Source organism: Corapipo altera, unplaced genomic scaffold, assembly GCF_003945725.1.
Source record: "Corapipo altera isolate COAL_440 unplaced genomic scaffold, ASM394572v1 1, whole genome shotgun sequence".
NCBI classification, from domain to species: Eukaryota; Metazoa; Chordata; class Aves; order Passeriformes; family Pipridae; genus Corapipo; species Corapipo altera.
The window spans coordinates 16,861,747-16,882,351 of NW_020884873.1; the positions used below are offsets into that span (position 1 = coordinate 16,861,747).

Below are 20,605 nucleotides of genomic sequence, written 5' to 3' on the forward strand. Positions count from 1 at the left end.
CACTTTGCTCTCTATGGGTGGGCCAGGGCAAAGTGAAGAGGATGAAGAGGTGCTTTTTCCTCATTGCAGAGCTCTGCAATCACTCCTGACAGCACAAAAGGCTGCATAAAACAGTCTGTCATGTGATATTTGGAGGAAGAACAATTGCATATTGGAACCAAACAACTGGTATATGTCTCTAACAGGGGAGCTCCTTCCTTCCCCGGGGACAGTCTGCAAAGGTCACTCCTGTTGTGGCAACTCCCAAGTTTAACACTATCATCTCACTACTGCCCTAATTGTTGCTCATTTCCTCTTGCTCAGCTAATGTTTTTGGCGCAGAACCACAGCTGGATGAGGACAGTGGGTGTGTGGTTATGGGAAAGTTAAGAGGCCTTATGTGCTCCTGATGTGATTCACTGTCCTTTTCTGGGAACCCCCATTCTTCCTTCACATTAGGTAACTTTTGCTTCTGATTGCAGATCCTAACCCAGGAGGACTGGAATGTCGTACTCTATAATGGCATGGCCTCCACCTCACCATGGGCTTCCCTCTACTTTGTGGCTCTCATGACATTTGGCAATTATGTACTTTTCAATCTGCTGGTGGCCATTCTCGTGGAGGGGTTCCAGGCTGAGGTAAGTTGCCACCAAGGCCTCCTCAGGAGGAGGAATAGAGGTGCTAAAAAGGTAAACTTTGGGATACTTTGAGGGTACTGGACTGGATCACTTCCAAAGTATCACACCTCTGTCATTTCACTCCTGAAGTTAGGGTGCTCTTTAACTGGAAAAAAAAAAAAGGCAGTGTTAACCCTTGTAAGGAAAGAGATAGGCTCCCTGAAAGGGAATTCACAATTTTCATCCTGTGTACCACAACAGCCCCTGCCCTAGGGCGAGTTCTTTACCCCTCCAATGATGAACACAGTACATCAACCATCCCAAATCACACAAGATTCTTTCCAGTGATCACACTGGATGCCTGACTGCCAAGGACAATTTTGCAGTTGTTCCAGCAATGAAAGACAAGAACAAATGGTCTTTTCTGTTTGAGTTCCCAAATTCTAAATTTGTGTGTTACAGGGTGATGCCAACCGGTCGTACTCAGATGAAGACCAGAGTTCATCAAACGTGGAGGAGTTTGATCAGTTTCAAGAGGTCCAGGAAGGCCCAGGTACAACAGCTCAAACAATTTGCTTATGTCCTGTTGCTGTTTGGTGAGAAATCTAAAAACAGATTCTGCAGAAAATTCACTCTCATCTCCAAGAACTTGCCAGTTGTCATTTTGAATTTTATGGTAGTTTGTGTTGCTGTCTGTGGGAAAACTAGAGACGTGTTGGCATCCTGAGGAATGTGGTAGCTAAGTGGAGCAGTTCTTGAATGACCTCCAGAACGGCAACTGGAAGTCAGAAGTGAGACTGTCTCTGCTTAGCTTCAGGGGCATTATTTCAGGAACAGTGTGTCTAAATATGGGACCCACATTTGTAGAAGGGATACCTAGGCCTTAAAAAGAACTCAGGTGAGTCTGGAAGTCTTGCCTCAGCGAGAGAGTAATGAAGTTTAGAGAAACCAGAGAAGTGACTTGATCACTCGCTCTGTAATTGTAGACCATAAGGTGAGATTCCTGATGGTAGATAGCTCTTTAATTGAGCAGAAAAAAGCATAATGAAATTGTAAAGGTTTGAAGCTTAAGCTAGACAAATTCAGGCTGGAAAAAAGCTGCATATTTTCAATGAAAGATAATTAACAGTTGGAACAGTCTGCCTACAAACTGCCTAGTAATGTCTTCATCCCTCAAAGTCTTTATTCAGACTGCAAGTCTTTCTACAAGAGGTATTATACTTCAGACAGGACTTAGTGGCAGGGAGCAGCTTACTTGGCAATGGTTGGTGAGCCAGGAGCTGAAGGGGACAGAGAACCAGGCAGGAGGGCAGGGACCACACTGACAATACTTGCACGAGGTGAGCAGAGCAGGTCCTCTGATACTAGCAAGGGTCAGCCAATGGTTCAGCGATTACCAGGCAAGTCCACAGTGGTGAGGCAAGTCTGAGATCAAGCCAAGAAGTCCAGTCAGTAAAGAAAGATCAGGATCAGAAAGGTGCAAGAGCTAGCACAAGCATACTCAGCATAACCCAGACATGCGCCACAGGCACATGTCTGAGCTTTAAATGCAGCTCCCACAACAGGGAGCAGTGGCTGCAGTATTGACTTGTCCCAGCTTTTTCCTGCAACTTAGCCCTTTTCAAGGCAGTCCAGTCCTGAGTTACATGGCTACACCACATTAGAGCTTGTGTTGAATGTAGGCGGTAAAAACCCCTGAGATGGAAGAGGTTACAGAGGTGTTGGTGCAGTCATGGCTGTGATGCAGATGTGCATAGGTGACCTTCATTATACAGTAGTCAAGCAAAAACTATTGTTCCAGTCCTTTCAGGCATTAAAATTCAAACCCTGTCCTCTCCATGCTACTCAACAAATGCTGATGGTCATCCACAGCACCTAACATATCCCTCAAAAATGTCTTGCATCTTGAAGGTCAATGATCAGTCACTTGAAGAAGCACAATGTAGTAGGATAGACTGGGATGCAGTTTTTGTGTGCAGCATGATTGCAGGAATTTTAATGTGACTCCAATACATGGATGGCTGTGGTTATTCCTACATCTTAGTCTCGGGCTCAGTGTTTCAGCCTAACTGCTTAAAGTAGCCAGCCTGACAGTTGGTGGTATTTGTTCAGACTTGAAGATGCTGTTACCTCATCTTGGCATGCAACACACCCTTGTCATCTTGTTGCCAGGGTTCAGCTTCTCGCTCTGTCTGTTAGCCTGAGGCTGCCTGACCTCCACTCTGCTCCCAGGGAGAGCTGCGGTCAGTTTTGGAAACCGAAGATATTACTTTAAAGTCTTCCCAACTTGCACTGCTTTTGTCACAACACCCTAAATCAGGGGAATTGATGTTGATTGATGCTAAAGAGCTAATATTCTGTTAGCTGCTGTTAACATGGTAAAACATCAAAGCAGTCGCTGCATAGTGAGGAACACACTTTCTTCTTTTCTCATTCTTTCTGCATCCTTCCGCTCAGATCCCAAGCTCTGTGCAATTCCTGTAACACCTAATGGACACTTGGACCCATCCTTGCCCTCTTCCAACCCACCAGTGGCTGCTGGGGGGGTCACCAATTCTTCACGCAACTCCCTGCAACTTGACCAGATTCTTGTTGCTGTTGGATCCCGGAAGAGTAGTGTGATGTCCCTGGGAAGAATGACCCATGACCAGCGGTCCTTGGTGAGTGACTGAGTATAAATGTGTGTCGTACCCTTCTTTTGGAGGCCAAGCATTATATTGTCTTTCTTTCATCATCTGGAGATTGCTGTGAAGGATTTCACTGCTGCTGCAGGCTTCTAACACAAGTGCATTTCCTGTCTTTAGAATCCAGATCAGTTCACATTACTTATCTAAATTTCCAGATTTTTGAAGTCTATTTTCAAGTTGCTTACTTATATTCCATTGAGTGTGGGATTCCATTCTCTCTCTCTGCATCTCTCTCTCTCTCTCCCTCTCTCTCTCTAGGTATGTATAGATATATATATCTATATTCCATTAAGTGTGAGAAAGGGAGAACACCAAGAAGACAGTCTCCCTCTTAGAGAGAAACACATTTTGTCCCTTTCCCCTTTCTTTGTTTTGTTCGAGTACAGGACGCGAAGTGATGCCTTGAGTGAGTTAAGAGCACAGAAACATCTAGGTAATACCTAGTCCCATTACAGGTGGGTTTTCTGTGAACTTTGTAACAATGAAGAGAAAAATCTTGATTTGGAGCTCCCCACAGGAGATCCTGCTGCCCCATGGCACTTCCTCAAACACTGCAGGCTGTCTAACCAGTGCATCTCAGACCTGTCCACCTTGTCACATTAGCTTCTGGGTTTTCTACCCACTGATGTACACAGCTCTGGGGGGTGCATAAGTGCTTAAAGGGCTCATGCCCCTGTTATTTCTAAACAGGAAGAGCTAGCAGCCACATACTACATGATAAGTTACTTATGTGGTTGAACTAAACTGTAGCCAACAAGCCTGTTTCTCTCATTTCTTCCTTTTACTAAGACTGTACTCAAAAGACAGTGTGTCAGATTATCCATCACCCTGTACTTTGCATTATCCTTTACCCCAGGGCAGCGTAAAAAGCTGCCAGTCAGATTTTTTGAGAGCTTTATTCTTGCTCTGTGATGGTGTAAGTAACAACATCAGGCACCTGGCCTTTGGCTTTATTACTTACCTTCCCCAAAAGTGCTTTGCACACAGATGGTGCTATAAACTAATCACAGCCAAAACCATTGCTAATTCATTATCAATTTATTGTCAGATTTACAGAGATTGCTGCTAAATTCCCACCGTGCAACTTGCTCAACATCTGATAAATGGTAACCTTCTGGCTTAGGGGCCCAGGGAGAAGTCTGCGATCTGAAATAGCATCACATGCTCTCTCCTTGTGCCTGGAGTCACTGTGTCTCCATCTCACTCTCTTACAGTCCAGTTCCCGCAGCTCCCACTATGGTGCCTGGGGCCGCAGTGGAGCCTGGGGGAGCCGTCGCTCCAGCTGGAACAGCCTGGCCCGGGGACACAGCCTGAAACACAAACATCCCTCAGCCGAGCATGAGTCCCTCCTGCCTGGGGAAACTCAAAGGGCAGCACATGGGGAGACGGACGGGACAGGAAGGGTATTTCATCACCGCCGGACACTCTCTCTGGATAATAAAGGCTCCTGTGACCTGCTGGAGTTGGCCTCGGTCCCATCCGGCCACAGAGTGACCCATAAGCTGGGAGCACTACCTGGAGCCAGCGAGCATCAGGACTGCAATGGCAAAATGCCCAGTATTGTCAAGGAGATCTTCCCAAAGATGAACAATCGCAAGGAGCGGAGAGAGGATGATGAAGAGATAGATTATGTGCGTGTTTGGTGGAGGGAACCTGGGGTTATGCTGCAATGTTGTGGGAAACTCCAAATCCATCCTCAAGTTTCACTCTCCTTGTATGTGGATGGGAGAGCTTGCCAAGATGCTTTAGGAAAGCTGGAGGACAGCACTGAGTGCAGATGGGACCTTTTTGTCACAGACAAGCTCAAAGCACATTGTGAGGCTGCCTGCAAGGCAGCTGTACAGGTGGATGGTAGGAGGAAGGCAGATGTGAGACGTGCACATGGTCATTTGGGAGCTGTTATTTCACAGTAGTGCAACCAGTAATTTCTACAGGATAGGAGAAGTCAGGCTATGGGAGCAGTGGGAGCTTTGCATGGGGAACGTCAGCAGACCAGAGCAGGAAACACAGGCACCAGAGACAAAGCAAGTGAGTTCTGTGGTGCCAGTGTGGGAGACAGCAACGCCCAATCTGTGAGCAAATGAAAGGGTGGAAAAAGTGGAGCCAGGGTCAGTAGAAATTTGGACAGATGTATATGCTGTATGAAATTCCAAGCCCAAGTGCCAACAGAAGGTCTTTTTGTCCTGGCTTCTCATTTAGCTGAGGTAGGGAGGTAATGTTGTCCTAATTTAACAAAGCCCTTCCAACAGCTCTGAGAAGGTGTCCTGGACAACATCCTGATCCAAAAGGGACATCAGCAGTTTTATTTGTTGTGATCTGGAGGAGAAACCAGATGCCAAGAAGTAAACAGGCCCTGGCAAAGCAGCTTCTACCTTCTTTTCCATGACTTGTTGCCTTTGAGTTGATTTCCTCATTCAGGGGCATAAAGGCAGGTAGTGCATCTGGCAGACTGCAGGTAATGATGTTTCTGGGTCAGATGTGAAAGGAGGAGTGTCTCTCAGGTAAATGGGAACATAACCAGAGGCACTTGCTTCTTCTGCACCCCTACAGAGCCTGTGCTTTCGCATCCAGAAGATGATGGAAGTCTATAAGCCAGACTGGTGTGAGTTACGGGAAGACTGGTCCATATATCTCTTCTCTCCACAAAACAGGTTTGTGCAGTTTTTGCTATGAGAAGGTTGAAAAGATGGGGCAGATTCTCTTGCTGTGCTGGCCACATCCCCTGATGTCAGATTGTGACTTTAAACTTACCAGCTGGGAAGTATTTTCTCCTCCACTGACCCTTCTACAGCCAAACAACTTTTCCTAGATTCTGGAGATGGAACAAAGGTTGAGCATTCTAAATAGCTATTATGATCTTCCCTCCCTTTGGAGCATCCCAATTTTATTTTGTGTAATCATAAATATTTATATCAAAGCAAGGCAGGGAATAGTAATGTTAACCCAAAAAGGATAAAGAATGTATTATTAATGACTCCATTATACTGATATTTCCTCCCCTGGTACCAGAACAGTCTCTCCATTTCATTTACAGGCCCAGTACCAATTTATCAGCAGTCATATCGCACCTTTTAGGGTAAAGTTATTATTCTTCTTGCCTAAAAAAAAAGAAATTTGAGTTAAATTCTTCCTACTAAAGAGGTCTTCCCACCAGGAGAAAATGTCCACGTACCCCAGCCAACAGTATTCTCAACGATGTGCATCGCCCCTTGAAAAGAAAGGGCTTTCATTGTAGGTCATAAGGGAGAGCTTTTTGCTCTGACACCTATGTTAATGTGCACAGTGTCTTTCGGAGTAGACAGAAGTGTGGTCCCCATGACTGACAACCTACCTGCCACTCCTCAGCTTTCAGCATGTGGCCTCTTTGCCATGGGTAGGTACAAAGTGTAAGTTTGGGAGATAAACTGAAACACAGCCTCTTCTTTACAAGGCAAGATAGGAGCACAGTCATAACGGTTAGGATGCCCTTGCGCTGTTCCAGACTCCCTATATGACTGTGGACTGTCCTGTGATATTGCCATGTCAACAGACATCAGTATCAGTGATAGGAAAGCTGCTATGTCAGAGTCCAGTTTTGGCCAGAACTCTTAATTCTCTGTCCTCATAGCTCCTAGACTTGCTCTACCTGAGGCACAGGTGCCTACTGGAACTCTCTTACAGGTTTCGCCTCCTCTGCCAAACCGTCATTGCACACAAGCTCTTCGACCATGTTGTGCTGGCCTTCATCTTCCTGAACTGCATCACGATTGCCCTGGAGAGACCACAGATTGAGCACAGAAGCACGGTGAGCACAATTACCTGCCACCTTCTTTTTAGCATAACCTCTAAGAGTAGTTCTTAAGTGTTCCCAACACTGGTATGACCTCTGGAAGAACTTCATCATTAAACACCAGCTTCCACTCATTTATTCAATACCCAAGTATTAGTAATTAACATGGCATGTGCTTCCCCTACAGGGTCTTATAATGGGGCAACCTGCTTTATAATACAGAAATCCTGGTTCCTTCTGTGTTGGAAAGTAAGAGAGTCCTTCAGGAATCTGCACAGAAGAGTTGAATGGCAAAAAGGACAAGGACTAGGAACTGAAAGATAGAACCATCTTCCATCCTGTACAAATGGCATGCCATCATTCATGTATGCTACTCTTGAGCTATTTTGGAGATGGCTCAAGCTGGCAAGTGAAATTACTTTTTCTGCTTGTCTGCTTTAGCTGACTCCCAGACTCCACTGCACTTGGATACAATCTGTGGTCAGTGGTCAGCAGCTCTTTGGGAAGGAGTTCCAGGTCAGCGCAGCAGGTTGGAACTGAGCAGCACTGGTAGAACAGGGCAGAGAGTGCCTTGAAACCAGATTTGCAGGATGCATTGCAAATCCCATCCACTATGCTCTTCCGGAGATGCACAGGATCCTGTCCCAGCTGTAGCACAGGGCTGAGCCAAGGTGTATGAGCTGAAAGCTGCCTAGCACTGACCTCTGCCAAGGGCACCTCCCTTATTTCACCAGCTTTCAGGTCCTTCACAGGATTGCAAAAGATATTATCAGAGAAGCTTGACAGAGTAACAAGAAGTCAAGATACATTTAAGGTCTTTATCTGTTTCTTTGTTTTGTTGTTTTGGTTTTTTTTCTAGGAGAGGATCTTTCTCACTGTGTCCAACTACATTTTCACAGCAATTTTTGTAGCTGAGATGACACTGAAGGTAAGTTACTGGAGATGAGCAGCTCAGGGCCTTTTTCCCATGTCAAACATGGTTTATATTTGCTCAGCACCCTTTTAAAATTTGTACCTCTTTTCAGTGTGCCAGGCCTTTCCTCTATCTTGGCAAAGGCAGATACTGCCTGGGGTTGAGCCCCATCTTGTCAGGCACAGAGGGGATGTTTATCCTAGGCTTTAGATCCAGCTGGATCTTAGTATCCATGATGGGTAGCTGGCCTTTAGGTATGGATTTTGTAATGATGTTAAATGTCGATTCCCTTTCTTCTGGAGTAAGAATGGGGAAATAACAACAATATTAATAACATGTTCTTAAATGAGATAATTATTCAGTAGATGTCTAAGTACTTTGCAACAATCAGGAAACCTTGTTATTCTCTTCTTGTGAATGGGAAAGAGACCTAAAAGTGTGTGCCTGAAGTTAAACCCCTAAAATTTATACCTGAATTTTGGCCATTATTTACAGGGTGTTAAGCTCTCTCCATGGCCAGCAATTTCTGTAGCACCTGCTGTTTTTGAGAACTGCTGACAAAAAAAGCTACTCCCTTAGAGCCAAAGTATGGATTTAGGTGCCTGACTTTACCTCCCAGGTGATCTTTGAACAGGGACACTTGCCCCAGGTCTGTGATATAGCAGGGAAAGATTTCCTGCATGTTCCCTTTTACTCAGGGAAGTAGAAAAAAGATGAGAAGATGCCATGGCCCTGTTATTTCTGGAGTTATGTGCCACCACTTTCCCCAAAGACATTATCCTTCACAGACATCCAAGTGAAAGGAAAATATATGAGATACACTTCAGTGTCATGAGGAGTTGACAACTATTCCCCACCTTCCAACTTTCTCCATAGTTGCCCTCTACTGGGTAACGTGGAGGAGCCATTTCACCCCCTCCCCTCTCCCCTCTCTTGCAGGTGGTCTCTCTAGGCCTGTATTTTGGGGACCAGGCTTATCTCCGCAGCAGTTGGAACATCTTGGATGGCTTCTTGGTCTTCGTTTCTCTCATTGACATTGTGGTCTCAGTGGCCTCTGCTGGTGGTGCCAAAATCCTGGGGGTGCTACGAGTTCTCCGGCTGCTGCGCACCTTACGTCCCCTCCGGTCAGAATCCCACTGAGCCCTGCTCAGCCCCCTCTTCTGTTTCTCCCCAGGAAGAGTGCCAGAGTCAGATCCAGCTGTGCCAGGCAAACTGTTGTCTTTGACACGGGGAGGTCCCCCTTAGCCATATGGGTCTGATGCTAGAGGTACCTCATCAGACAACAAACCCATGGGAGAGAAGAGGCTTTTTGGTTACAGGAGGGTCATCTCTACTGATGGGTCACTGCATAAGGAGAGCAGGGGCCTGCTGCTGCTGAAAATGCTTAGCTTAGGCCAAACATCCCTGCCCTGCCCCTCTATCACTCTTCCCCTTCCTTCCCTTCCAGAGTCATCAGTCGAGCCCCTGGCCTGAAGCTGGTGGTGGAGACACTCATTTCTTCCCTCAAGCCCATAGGAAACATTGTCCTCATCTGCTGTGCTTTCTTCATCATCTTTGGCATCCTGGGTGTGCAGGTAGGTTATTACTGTCCATCGAACAGCCCTTGTACCCCCACCCCTACTACCATGGACACCTCTGTACCCCCAGGTCCTACAACAAACGTGGGGAACAAAGCAGAACAGGAGGGATGGGCAAGCCAGGAAATTTTCTGCACCAGCTTTCCCCCACAAGCTGTCTCCCACATAATGAACCCATAACCTTTGGCAAGGACAGACAGGTGCTTAGCAAGGGCAGACATTGTTGGATGTGAGAGAAAGAAGTAGACACACCTGGCAGGAGCTGGATCAGAGTTTGGGTCAGCATTATAGGGAGAGCCTGGGGCTGGCACAGCACAGGGCTCACTGGGCACATCTGTGTCAGCTCACAAAGGCAAGCAGTTCAGTGCCTGCTTGCATGAGCCCTGCCTCCAGTTAGCTCTGTTTCTCCCCCTCACTCTGAGCCCTAAATCCACCCACAACCTTCTTTTTAATTTTTTTATTTAATCCTCTTTATTTTTGGCTGTTGCATTGCAGAGGAGCAAGGGTGTGGGTGTTACTTCCATCTCAGGGAATGTGCTATACTTAGTCTGCTCTGATACATCTGTACAAATGCACAATCCAGTACCTTCTATATGGGGTAAGGAGCCCTGGGCAGGAGAGCCACAGCAGTGCAGTGCAGTCTTGTCAAAAAAAAAAAAAAAAAAAAAAAAAAAAAAGAGGTAAATGAGAAGAAGAGGATGGCTTTTTCTGGTTCTTTACCCTCAGATGAGATCTTTTCCCATCAGCACTCTCAGTAACTGGGAAGCAGGGAGAGAAGATTACTCTAGGGGACTGATTAGAAGATACTTTTTCCCTTTGTACCCAAAAAGGATTCCCTAAGGGCTGTCAGATGGTAAGGACTTACAGTCACTGCTGGCCTGGGGGGGGTGGAGGAGGCTGAAAAGCCAGGTGTGAGTTTACGAGGGTGGTCCTGGCTCCTTAGCAATGTTTGAGCCTGTGCTCTACATTGTGATGGTGGTGTCCCTGTTATGCTCCCCATGGCTTGCGGTCTTGCAGCCCACCCAGCATTTCGGGAGCTTTTGCACATCCCAGGGAGCATGAGGAACCCTGTGGGGAAAGGGGCTGATGGGATCATTCCCCTCCTGCAGCTCTTCAAGGGCAAGTTCTACCACTGCCTGGGAGTCGACATCAGGAACATCACCAACCGGTCCGACTGCATGGCCGCCAACTACAAGTGGGTACACCACAAGTATAACTTCGACAACCTGGGACAGGTGAGTGTGTCACAGCCCCTGCCTCTGTCTCCTCCTGTACGTATACTCCTCTCCAGGGCACAGATACACTGCCTGGAAAGCCTGATCCCTGGGCCAGAATGAGTTATTATTTGACATGGGTATCCATGCAGAAGCTGTGTCACTAGTGGGTTGGTATCAGGATGATGTTTACAAGTTGTAGGGGAAAGAAAAGTTGTAGCAGCAGAGAGCTTGACTTTCTCTTTTCTCCTGCCAAGAAGCAGATGGTCTTCACAACCTCTCTCCTCTGCTGAGTTTGACTGCACATGGCTTCCTGTTACCCTCTCTCTGTCCTCCACGTGGGAGGGAACAGGTTTTGATGTGTGCAGAGACACTGGCAGGAAGAGTATTTCAGTGCTGTGTGTGTTAGACCATAAACCCATGATTTTTTTTTCCCTGCCTGCCAGATGCACCTGCTCCACATCTGCTTTGCTTTGTATGTTGCAGGCTCTGATGTCCCTCTTTGTTCTGGCTTCCAAGGATGGCTGGGTCAATATTATGTATAATGGACTAGATGCTGTAGCTGTTGACCAGCAGGTACAAAGATTTCCTTGTGAAAGGACCTTTTTCACTTTCCTTGGGCTAGTAAGGCAGAAGTATTCTTTAACATCCTGCTTCAGATACCTCCCTCAGAAAAAGATTCCCTTCCAGGGTCCTTCTGAATCCTTTGCTCACCTATTTGCAAGGGGTCAGGTCCATGGGCTTGCCTAGTTCATGCAGGGAGGTGCAGCTGTGCCTGTTTAGTAGGTGTCTGTAGTAATTCATACCTTCTACTCAGTTTAGATCTTACAGCGGGCCTTTATTTATAATGATGGAGCAGCCATGTCCTGTGCTTTTCTGGGTGTGCTGGCTCCCTCCTGACCCACAGATGGTTGTTTTAGTGCCTTATAAAGCAGGAACTGTTAGGCTGCTGCCCACTGCATCCCTATTCCTTTACTGCTAAGACCATGACCAGCTCTGTTTTCCCCCTTCCTCCAGCCAGTGACCAACAACAACCCCTGGATGCTACTCTACTTCATCTCCTTCCTCCTCATTGTCAGCTTCTTTGTGCTCAACATGTTCGTGGGGGTGGTGGTGGAGAACTTCCACAAGTGCCGGCAGCACCAGGAGGCTGAGGAGGCGCGCCGGCGGGAGGAGAAGCGCTTGCGACGCTTGGAGAAGAAGCGAAGGAGTAAGGCACAGCCTAAGTGTTTGGTTGGTTTGTAGGCCAAGGTTTTCTGAAAAAAACCTTTTCCTCTTCTTTTTCTTTCCTGATGGACTGGTCTCCAAAATACATTGCTCATGGTTGTGCTCTCAGCCTTCCTTCCTGCACCACTGTCGTGCCACTGCACACCTCACTAGGGCAGTCTGGGGAAGAGGGGTGACTGATGAAGTCTGCTGAGACTCTAGGGAAGCCACTGGGGCTTTAGCACCCTGCTCCTCAGGAGATAATGTACCAAAAATACCCCTGTGCACATGCTCATGAGCACTGTTGACACAGAGCATCCACACATCAATACACCTCCTGGGCTTGGGACAGTCCCACCTGGGCTTCCTGCAACTCAGCTGGTGATTGAAGGAAGACCTGGACAGACCATCCTTTGTATTTAACTCTAAATTTAAAGAAGAAGGAGGGGGAAAAAAAAAAAGAGGAAGACCACTGTGTTTTGTTCCTGGTTCTTTCCATCAGTGTTGCACTGTCACTCCTTGGGATCCCAAATCCTCTGTGGTGAAAGAAACTCTCTTTTCCTGGTGTTTCTGTCCTCTTCTATGTTACCTTTAGACAAAAATTGCAAAAGCGTACTTGCCCCTGGAAATCATCCCTACTACCCAGACTGATGGTTTTCTTGCATTCACAGCCTGTGGGCATGCTTTCCCTTCCTGTGCTCCAGTTTTTCCCCTCTCTCCCGTGACACCCCAGGGCCTCTCCTTGAACCATCTGCTCCCTTTTATCAAAAGTGATCTTAATTTGTCAGGATACAAAATGCTAACTTAGCACCATTCCTACAAACGTAGACTAACAGATTTCCTTTCTAGCATTCCTTTCCTTATCTTTTTTCTACTTATTTTTTCCCCCACTTCTTCTTTCCTCTTTTTTTTCTTTCGTATTTTCCCCCCTCTCCTTCCTATGTCCCTTATCTTTTACCTATCCTTGTCTATTTTTTCTCTCTCCCGCCTTCATTCCTTTTTCTTTCAACACCTGTCACCAGTCTTATGCCTTCTTCCTTCTCAGTGTTTCTTACCCATTTCTTTCTTTCTTCCAATTTCTTCCTAACTCTGCCCATATCCCTCTTTCCACTGAAGAGGCGCAGCGTTTGCCGTACTATGCTACCTACTGCCCCATACGCCTCCTTATTCATTCGGTCTGCACCAGCCACTATCTGGACATCTTCATCACTTTCATCATCTGCCTCAACGTGGTCACTATGTCCTTGGAGCACTACAACCAACCTGTGGTGAGTGAGATCATGGAGATAAGCCCTGCCTCTAGACATTATGTTAGTTTGCTACAGCTCTCTGATGACCACTGCCCACCAGCAGAAGTAGGACACTTGACTCTCTAAAAACTACTGTTAAAATTTTGTAAGATTTAATGTAGTAGGCAAAGTTGGGTGAAGAGTCTCACAGGTGTCCAGAAAGATAGTTCCTACTCAGACACTTGTTGGCCATTAAAATCAATAGAGAGAAGGCATCTAAGCAAGAGTCAGGCCCCTAGAAAGCATGGTGCAATTAAGTCTCTGTGCTTTATATTAGTAAGTGGATTTGTGGGTCACCCAAATTTATCTCCCTGCTCTGCTTTTTATGTTCCCCTGGATCCTAATAGGAGTGGTGGAAGCAGCAGTGTCCTGGGAGCTTCAGGCTTTGTATCAGATTTCCAAATATCAGTCCAATTCCCCTGCCATATGGCCTGAGCTCAGAAAATTAGAGTGGCTGGTTGTGCGTCATGGGATGGGATATCTTTACCAAGCCACCTTTTTTTAGTGAGAGAAGCTGCAGGGCCAAAGTGCTGAGTAGAGCCTTTCTCAGCTGCAGGGGATGATTCCCAATACAGCACCTTGGAGGCCAAATAAATTTTACACTTTGACTGGGGAAGACCATGTACCTCAGTGTTCCTGGCAAAGCTCTAGATACGTTTGATGGAAACAATGTATGCTGCACATATCAAAGGAGCCTTCTGCCTCCATATGTAGAAAAAGCATTCGTCATGACATCTACCCAGTGGCATTTCAGTTTGGTTTAGGCTGGCAGCTCTGATGTCTGAACAGGTTGTCCGAGGTAGCTCAGGCTTTGAGCAGCACCTGAATCTGTCTGTCCTCATTCAAATCTACCACCAGGCTCCTCTGTTGCTTGCCTGTCTTGCCCAACTGCCCAGCTTTTATCTTGCCCTTGATAGTGCCCAGTTTTACTCTGCAGGAACTCTCAACTTTTATCTGTTGGCATCCTCACATCAGGCCTTTGTTCCTGAACAAGTCACTCCTCTTCCTTACTCCTCAGCTCCTTTCCCTGGAACACAGATCCAGCCATGGCAGCCTGTTGGCAGGCTCTGTTAAACAATGTTCTCAAAGCTTTTCAAACCCTTCCAGTACAAAACGCCCACTGCTCACACTAGTCCTTGGTGGTGGAGAAGGGGCAGCATGTAAAAGAACCAAAAGCCAGTCAACTCAGAGGTGTGACATATGCTGGCCCCAGACCAAGGCATAGCAGGATCTCTTCCCATCAGAGATGACCTGTATCCACAACTAGAATAACCTTTATTCTTCACTCCTGGTTAATAGCTATGTCAGTACCACTAACAGGGTGTCATCCAGGTGGCACAGGCTACTGGCAGAAGAGAAGGCTGATGGTATTTTGTGGATTGTTCTTGCAACAGCCTCCTCCTCCCCATTATGCTGAACAGTACAGGAGAAAGGATCCTGATAAGAACATGGGGCAGAGAGGCCAGCTGGTGCTTGCCCTTAGTAGGCAGCCTCCACATTCAAGTAGGTAGGAAGCATGGGGTAGCTTCCCTACCTCACAATGAATACCCAGCACTTAGGAGAGTCCCCGTGCAGAGGAGATTTGTGCTTGATGTTGCTTTTACCTAAATTCTTTGCCCTCTTTTTCTGCTGGAAGTCCCTGGAGACCGCCCTCAAGTACTGCAACTACCTGTTCACCACCGTCTTTGTGTTTGAGGCAGTCCTCAAGCTGGTGGCATTTGGTCTGCGACGATTCTTCAAAGACAGGTGAGCAGGGGGTTGTCAACCATGGCTGTAGAACAGCTGGGTTTGGGGTAGAGGTTTTGAGGACGATTCCCTATCTAGAGTGTGAGGTGGTGGCAGAGTGCCCTGACTGCCTCCCAGTTCTGCACAGCATGGACCTCACCTCAGTCTGCCTGAGCTACAATGCCTAGGCAATAGTGAGAGTTGTCCAAAAATTGCCTCTTGGTTGGCATCTGCTGGTTAGGCTAGAAAGCAAAGGAGATGAGGTTAGAGAGAGACATTTTTTTTCCTGCCCTTGAGGCAAACTGAGAGCATTCTGAAGCAGAACATACATAACAAAGTCGATTTGAGGTAGTAAGGCTGTAAAAAGCTGAGCCCATTAGTCAATGCATAGCGCCACAGTAACACAGCTTCATGCTTCCAAATCAGGCTGGCTTGCCTCTGGCTGCTCAGGCTGTGTGCAAAGTGAATCTCTGTTTGTCTGCAAAAACCCATATAGGCCGACTCCGAGTGAGGTCTTGAACTCATACATAAAGAAATGTTTAGGTTGAAGTGGAAACAATTCACTTTGTTTTTCAGGGAAATGGAAAAACTCTTATCTTCCTTTATTGTCTTCAATTTTTCTTCTTAAGGTGGAACCAGCTGGATCTGGCCATTGTGCTGCTGTCTGTCATGGGCATCACACTGGAAGAGATTGAAATCAATGCTGCTCTCCCAATTAACCCCACTATCATCCGGATCATGAGGGTGCTGCGTATCGCCCGGGGTGAGACACTGGCCGAAGACAGGGTACATGTGGCCATGGAGTGGGACTTGGTGCCATGACTCATTGAGCAGTGGCTGTAGAGTCATGGGCTCACCCTGCCCCCAGCCCTGGAGGAGCCTCTAGGGTGTCCTTTGTCACAATCCAGCAGGGATTCTTCTGGGACGTGATGAAGGACGGCCTAGAGGATAAGACTTTCTGGCTCCCTTGGAGGTGAAGGACTAAGAGGGTGGGCAGATCATGTGAGAACTGAACTTTCTCTGTTTCTTATTTATGGGGCAAGCATGGCAATGGTATGTGAAGAAGAGGCCACAAAGCAGGTTGAAGTTTGCACAGGCAGGGGCCTGAATTTTCCTGGTGGTGGCCAAAGTGTGCTAAGCTGGATTAACAGTGGTATCTGGAGGAAGAGAAACTGATGGAAGGAGAAATCCAAGCAGAGGGACAATTGGGGTACACATTGCTGAGAAAAGGAGCACTTGGTTATAGTGCCTGGGTGAACCAGAAGTCCAATAGGCATGGGTGGTAGAAGCAGAGTATTTAGTAAAAAGGATATGGACTGGAGTAGAAGGAACAACTAGGGTTGTACAGTCAAAAGGGAAAAGGGGGATGAGGGGGAAAATCCAGTTTTTCTAGGGCAAGGGGAGACAGGACATCTATCTTGTGCTATTGTCATTAGTAAGTCACACAAAGGACAGACTTTCTGAGCTCAGTCTGAACCACACTTCTCTTGTGCTTGTTGTGGCAGTCCTGAAGCTACTGAAGATGGCCACAGGAATGCGAGCGCTGCTGGATACCGTTGTTCAAGCCCTGCCACAGGTAAAACAGACCAGCTTCCCAAAAGACTCCTCTGCTGTCCCTTTCTTCTGAAGGGCTGATTCTTGTGTAGTCTCAAAGATAGTGCCTACTGTGTTGCACAGGCAACTGCCTGAAGGTTATGTCCAAGTTTTCATGTCATTCAGGGGGGTACAGCTCACCTCACATCTCTCTTCTCCAGTGGGTGAATGAAATAAGGTTCGACTCCTGGATAAGGGCAGATTTCTTCGCATCGTGTCTAGCTAGTGTCTAACTGCAGTTAGTCCTCGGCTCCTTTCTCTCCTCTCCACAAGCAGGGAAGAGTGACTGGCAGCCATTTCAGGAGGAAAGGAAGTCTTTGTATCACTGGCCCTCTCACCCTTCCCTGCATATGCCCCCTTTTTCCCCCCTTCTCTTTCATTTGCACTCTCATCACTTCTTTTCTTAGCAAGTGCCTCCCCCTTCCTTCTTTTTCTTCTTTTCTCCTCCTGGATCCCTTTGTGTTTCTGAGCCTCTCATATATGAGAAGCAGTGACATGCTCTGTTGTGGCTCACGCAGCCGGCAGTTAAGTGTCTACTGTAAGACAGCTAGACAGAAGGATTTCATGAGCTGTGAGCGGCAGCTGTTCCCGAATGAGATGCTGACACAGTGCTTTACACAGGCTTCAAACCCACTGTGAGTATCCTCCATGATGGATGAGCAGCCAGGGAGTCTGGTCCCCTTCCCTTTGGATTGTTGAGAGAGAATTGTTATGCAAGAAGTAGTGGCACCAAGTGGCTCTACTGATCATACATCAGGCCATTCCCCTGGCAGGCCCTGAGAAGGCAACTATATTGCATGATATCAAAATGCACAGGCATTTGTCAGTTGATTTATCAGCTAATGTGCCAGTGCTGGTGAGTGATGATGAGCTGAGATTCAGTCTGAAAACAGCATGAGTAGTTACCCAAGGAATTTACTTCTGATGTTGGTGACAACAAACGTCAATCTGAAAAAGAGGAATCTGATCGCACAAAAGTGAGAGGGCAACTCTGTGATCTTTTGTGGATCTTGAGCTCTGTCTGATCTCTCATGCTTTTTATTAAACAATAATTATTTTTTGGTAATAATAATAGTAATAATAACAATAATAATTCATATGTAGGATATATAATATCATAATTCAGGATAGTTGTGGGCTGAGATACACTGGACAATGGAAGGAACAGGAGAGTAAGGGTGTTCTTATAGCAGGCAGATTCGGACCAGCAACATTTGTTAGTTCTGGCTCTGCTGCCCCAGGCTGACTCAGTGAAGCTTCTTTGCACCTTGCTCTTTTCCATTCCAGGAGCCACAAGAGATGATTTTTCTCAGGCGAGGGTCTGGAATGGAGCAGGTCTTCAGATCCAGCATCTGCATGTCTGTGGCATGTTTATTCTGCAACCCAGATAAATGCACACAGACCTGGATGAAATAGTATCCGTAAACCCTTGGTAAGAGGACTCTGCAATACATTTGCACCTAAATGATGAGACTCAACTTCTATCTCCAAAATATAGAGCATAAATAAGAGACTAGGAAATATTCATATCCCTGTCATGTAGATGGAGAAACTGAGTCATCAGAGAGTAAAGTCTTTTGTAAAGAGCACGGCTGGGACCTATGAGTCCCTGCTTCTGGTCCTAGCCACAAACATATTCTTCCATATTTTGTAAATTCTGACTTTTCTGTCTCCAGTTTACATACATCTCCTTTGCTAACCAAGTTGGTAGGTCAGGTCTTTTGGAGGTCATTAATATCTGCCCCAAAACAAGCAGATGTCAGAAGGTTTAACCTCTAGGTATTTCCTCAGAGGTAATAACAAGCAGTACTTAATCCCTCCAGCATCAAAGCCTATGATCAATGCACTTCCTATTGACTGGCTTTTACTTCCTCCTGTAACAGTTTGGCTTTGTTTAATAAAGTTGTGTAAAAGGGATAAAAAATCACTCCATGGTTGTGTAAAAATCCACACTTAAAGCACTAAAATCCACCAGTTTCACTGTTAAAAGAATAAATTTAGTCTCCATATTTTATACACTGGGTCTTTGGGGGACAATTGCATTATCTGTAATATTATTCTCCAAGATTTATTGGTTTTGCCAAAAGAAGCAGTTTAAAATGAGCTGTCCTTTCCCTTGTGCTTTTTCCTCTTCTTGACCTTTCTGGTTTTGTTCGTAGAGCATAGACTCATATCAGGGATTTTGGCTTGCTAACGTCATACAAGGCATCTCCAGTTGTCCCGTTTCAACTCCCTTCCTGTCTTTGTTATACTGCAGCAATTCTTAATAGTGAATAGAGCTTTAATTTTAAAGAGCCCTTTGGAAATGTAGTCCTTAGCTAAGTTTTATTAACTTCTTTTTCTTAATGCCCTGTAGACACAGACCCAGTGGTATGTGTTCACAGCATTAACTATGGTGTCCAATTTAGTAATCAGAAATAATTTCTTTCACTGACTATGTAGGGAGCCAGAATCTGGCAGCTCGGGGGAGTGGGTGGGCTGAATCATTTATTTCTCTCCTGAATTTGGATGGCACAGCAGTTGCAATGACTAAATTAGACTCTTGAAGTGGATGATTCTAACAAAGGCCCAGTGACCACATTCATCAGACCAGAAACTGTTCCGTACTTCAGAAACACCCATATGCCAGTTAGGTACCTAATTTTTCCATGACTTCTCTTGTTCCACCAACACTATGCTAACCATTACTAGTATTTTCTGCTACTGTTCAACCTGCTTCATCCAAAACCCACTCCGGGTCCTGACTGCCCCATGTGCCAGGGGCGGGAGGAGATTCAGAGGCAAGCTGTGATTTGGGAGAGTGAGGACTGGGTAGCAGTGCCCATATTGCTGCTGCCTTTTTCCACCATGAGGAAGCACTCCTCTCATGGGGATGTTTCCCAACAGCAGCCACTGAAGGTCTAGAAGTCATGCTTTGACCTAGTATTCATGAGATGCAAAGGTAGCTCTGCTTCCTCTCTTGACTCCTTCATAGTCCCCTCTCTTCTCCTCCTTCTCTACGCACATCTTAAAAATACGTCTTTACCCTTCTTCCTTCCCACCTGCCTACTCCTCCCACAAGCCTTGATGTAATCTCCACTTGTAGCTGGTGCTGGTGTACCTGTGTCCCTGTCTCCTTGGAACACTGTTCTTGCATGATCATGATCATAACTTCACATGATCATAACTTCAAGGGGTTTAGGCAGTTTGGTGGGGCACGTAGCACTGCAGGACATGTCTCCACGCTTTGACTTACAGCTTGTCCTTCACCCAGCCAAACTGGCTTCACCTTCTGTGCCCCTGCTCCAATGTGCTTGTCTCCACCTGTCCCAGAAACTGCACACTTCAGTCAGCTCTGGCCAGAACTTGTGCTGGAATAAAGGCAACTGGATAAAGGGTCCAGCTGCAGCTGGAGCCACGACCAATGATTTCCCTAGCGTTGAACAATTGTTTGGTTGCATCTGTACACTGGGAATTCACTGCTGTTCTCTTCAGGCTCTGAAAGGCAGAAACACTTGCCTGTACAGCTGAAATGAGCTTTGGGATAGGCTGACCATGCCCTTTGCTTTCAGGTGGGAAACCTTGGACTTCTTTTCATGCTCCTCTTTTTCATCTACGCTGCTCTAGGAGTGGAGCTCTTTGGAAAACTGGGTAAGTCTCAAGCAGACCATGCTCCAGTGTGAGCTACAAACCTGCTGGCTGAGGTTTCTCAAAATCAGTACTCTTCAATAAGGAGACTGGATTATTTGATGGGCTTTATTCTCTCTTATGAATAATTGATATAAGATGAATTTCCTCTAAATTTTTGTTGTCCTAACAGTCTAACAAAATAAAAGTAGCCTCTAGTTTCTCTTATATTCTTAAACATTTGCTTTTCCTGCACTGTATGCCTTGATGTTGCCTATAAGATTACAAGAAAAAGTTAGGGAAAGTTTATTTACATCTCTTGCCATGGAACGTTGATCAAGGAGAAAGGCAGCTCAATGACATATTCGGAGGATACTCCTGAGAAACAGAGTACACTGCATGATATCCCAGGGCTGGGCCCTCAGGCATT

General features: G+C 46.3%; 1 protein-coding gene across 5 annotated transcripts in view; it reads left to right on the forward strand.

The window, feature by feature from the left end:
* CACNA1I (calcium voltage-gated channel subunit alpha1 I) overlaps positions 1–20,605 on the forward strand; it is a 92,551-nt gene that overhangs the window by 54,564 nt on the left and 17,382 nt on the right. For 3 of the 5 annotated variants that reach the window (XM_027661602.1, XM_027661636.1, XM_027661611.1), the window contains exons 12-28: positions 462–617; positions 1,059–1,149; positions 3,054–3,256; positions 4,498–4,914; positions 5,834–5,934; positions 6,944–7,067; positions 7,912–7,980; positions 8,905–9,089; positions 9,413–9,539; positions 10,652–10,777; positions 11,243–11,332; positions 11,774–11,993; positions 13,079–13,230; positions 14,888–14,997; positions 15,606–15,739; positions 16,482–16,552; positions 20,121–20,199. In XM_027661602.1, coding sequence (XP_027517403.1) covers positions 462–617; positions 1,059–1,149; positions 3,054–3,256; positions 4,498–4,914; positions 5,834–5,934; positions 6,944–7,067; positions 7,912–7,980; positions 8,905–9,089; positions 9,413–9,539; positions 10,652–10,777; positions 11,243–11,332; positions 11,774–11,993; positions 13,079–13,230; positions 14,888–14,997; positions 15,606–15,739; positions 16,482–16,552; positions 20,121–20,199 — 2,455 coding nt within the window. The remainder of the gene's footprint in view (positions 1–461; positions 618–1,058; positions 1,150–3,053; positions 3,257–4,497; positions 4,915–5,833; positions 5,935–6,943; positions 7,068–7,911; positions 7,981–8,904; positions 9,090–9,412; positions 9,540–10,651; positions 10,778–11,242; positions 11,333–11,773; positions 11,994–13,078; positions 13,231–14,887; positions 14,998–15,605; positions 15,740–16,481; positions 16,553–20,120; positions 20,200–20,605) is intronic. The other 2 variants (XM_027661620.1, XM_027661627.1) reach the window with 1 other exon arrangement.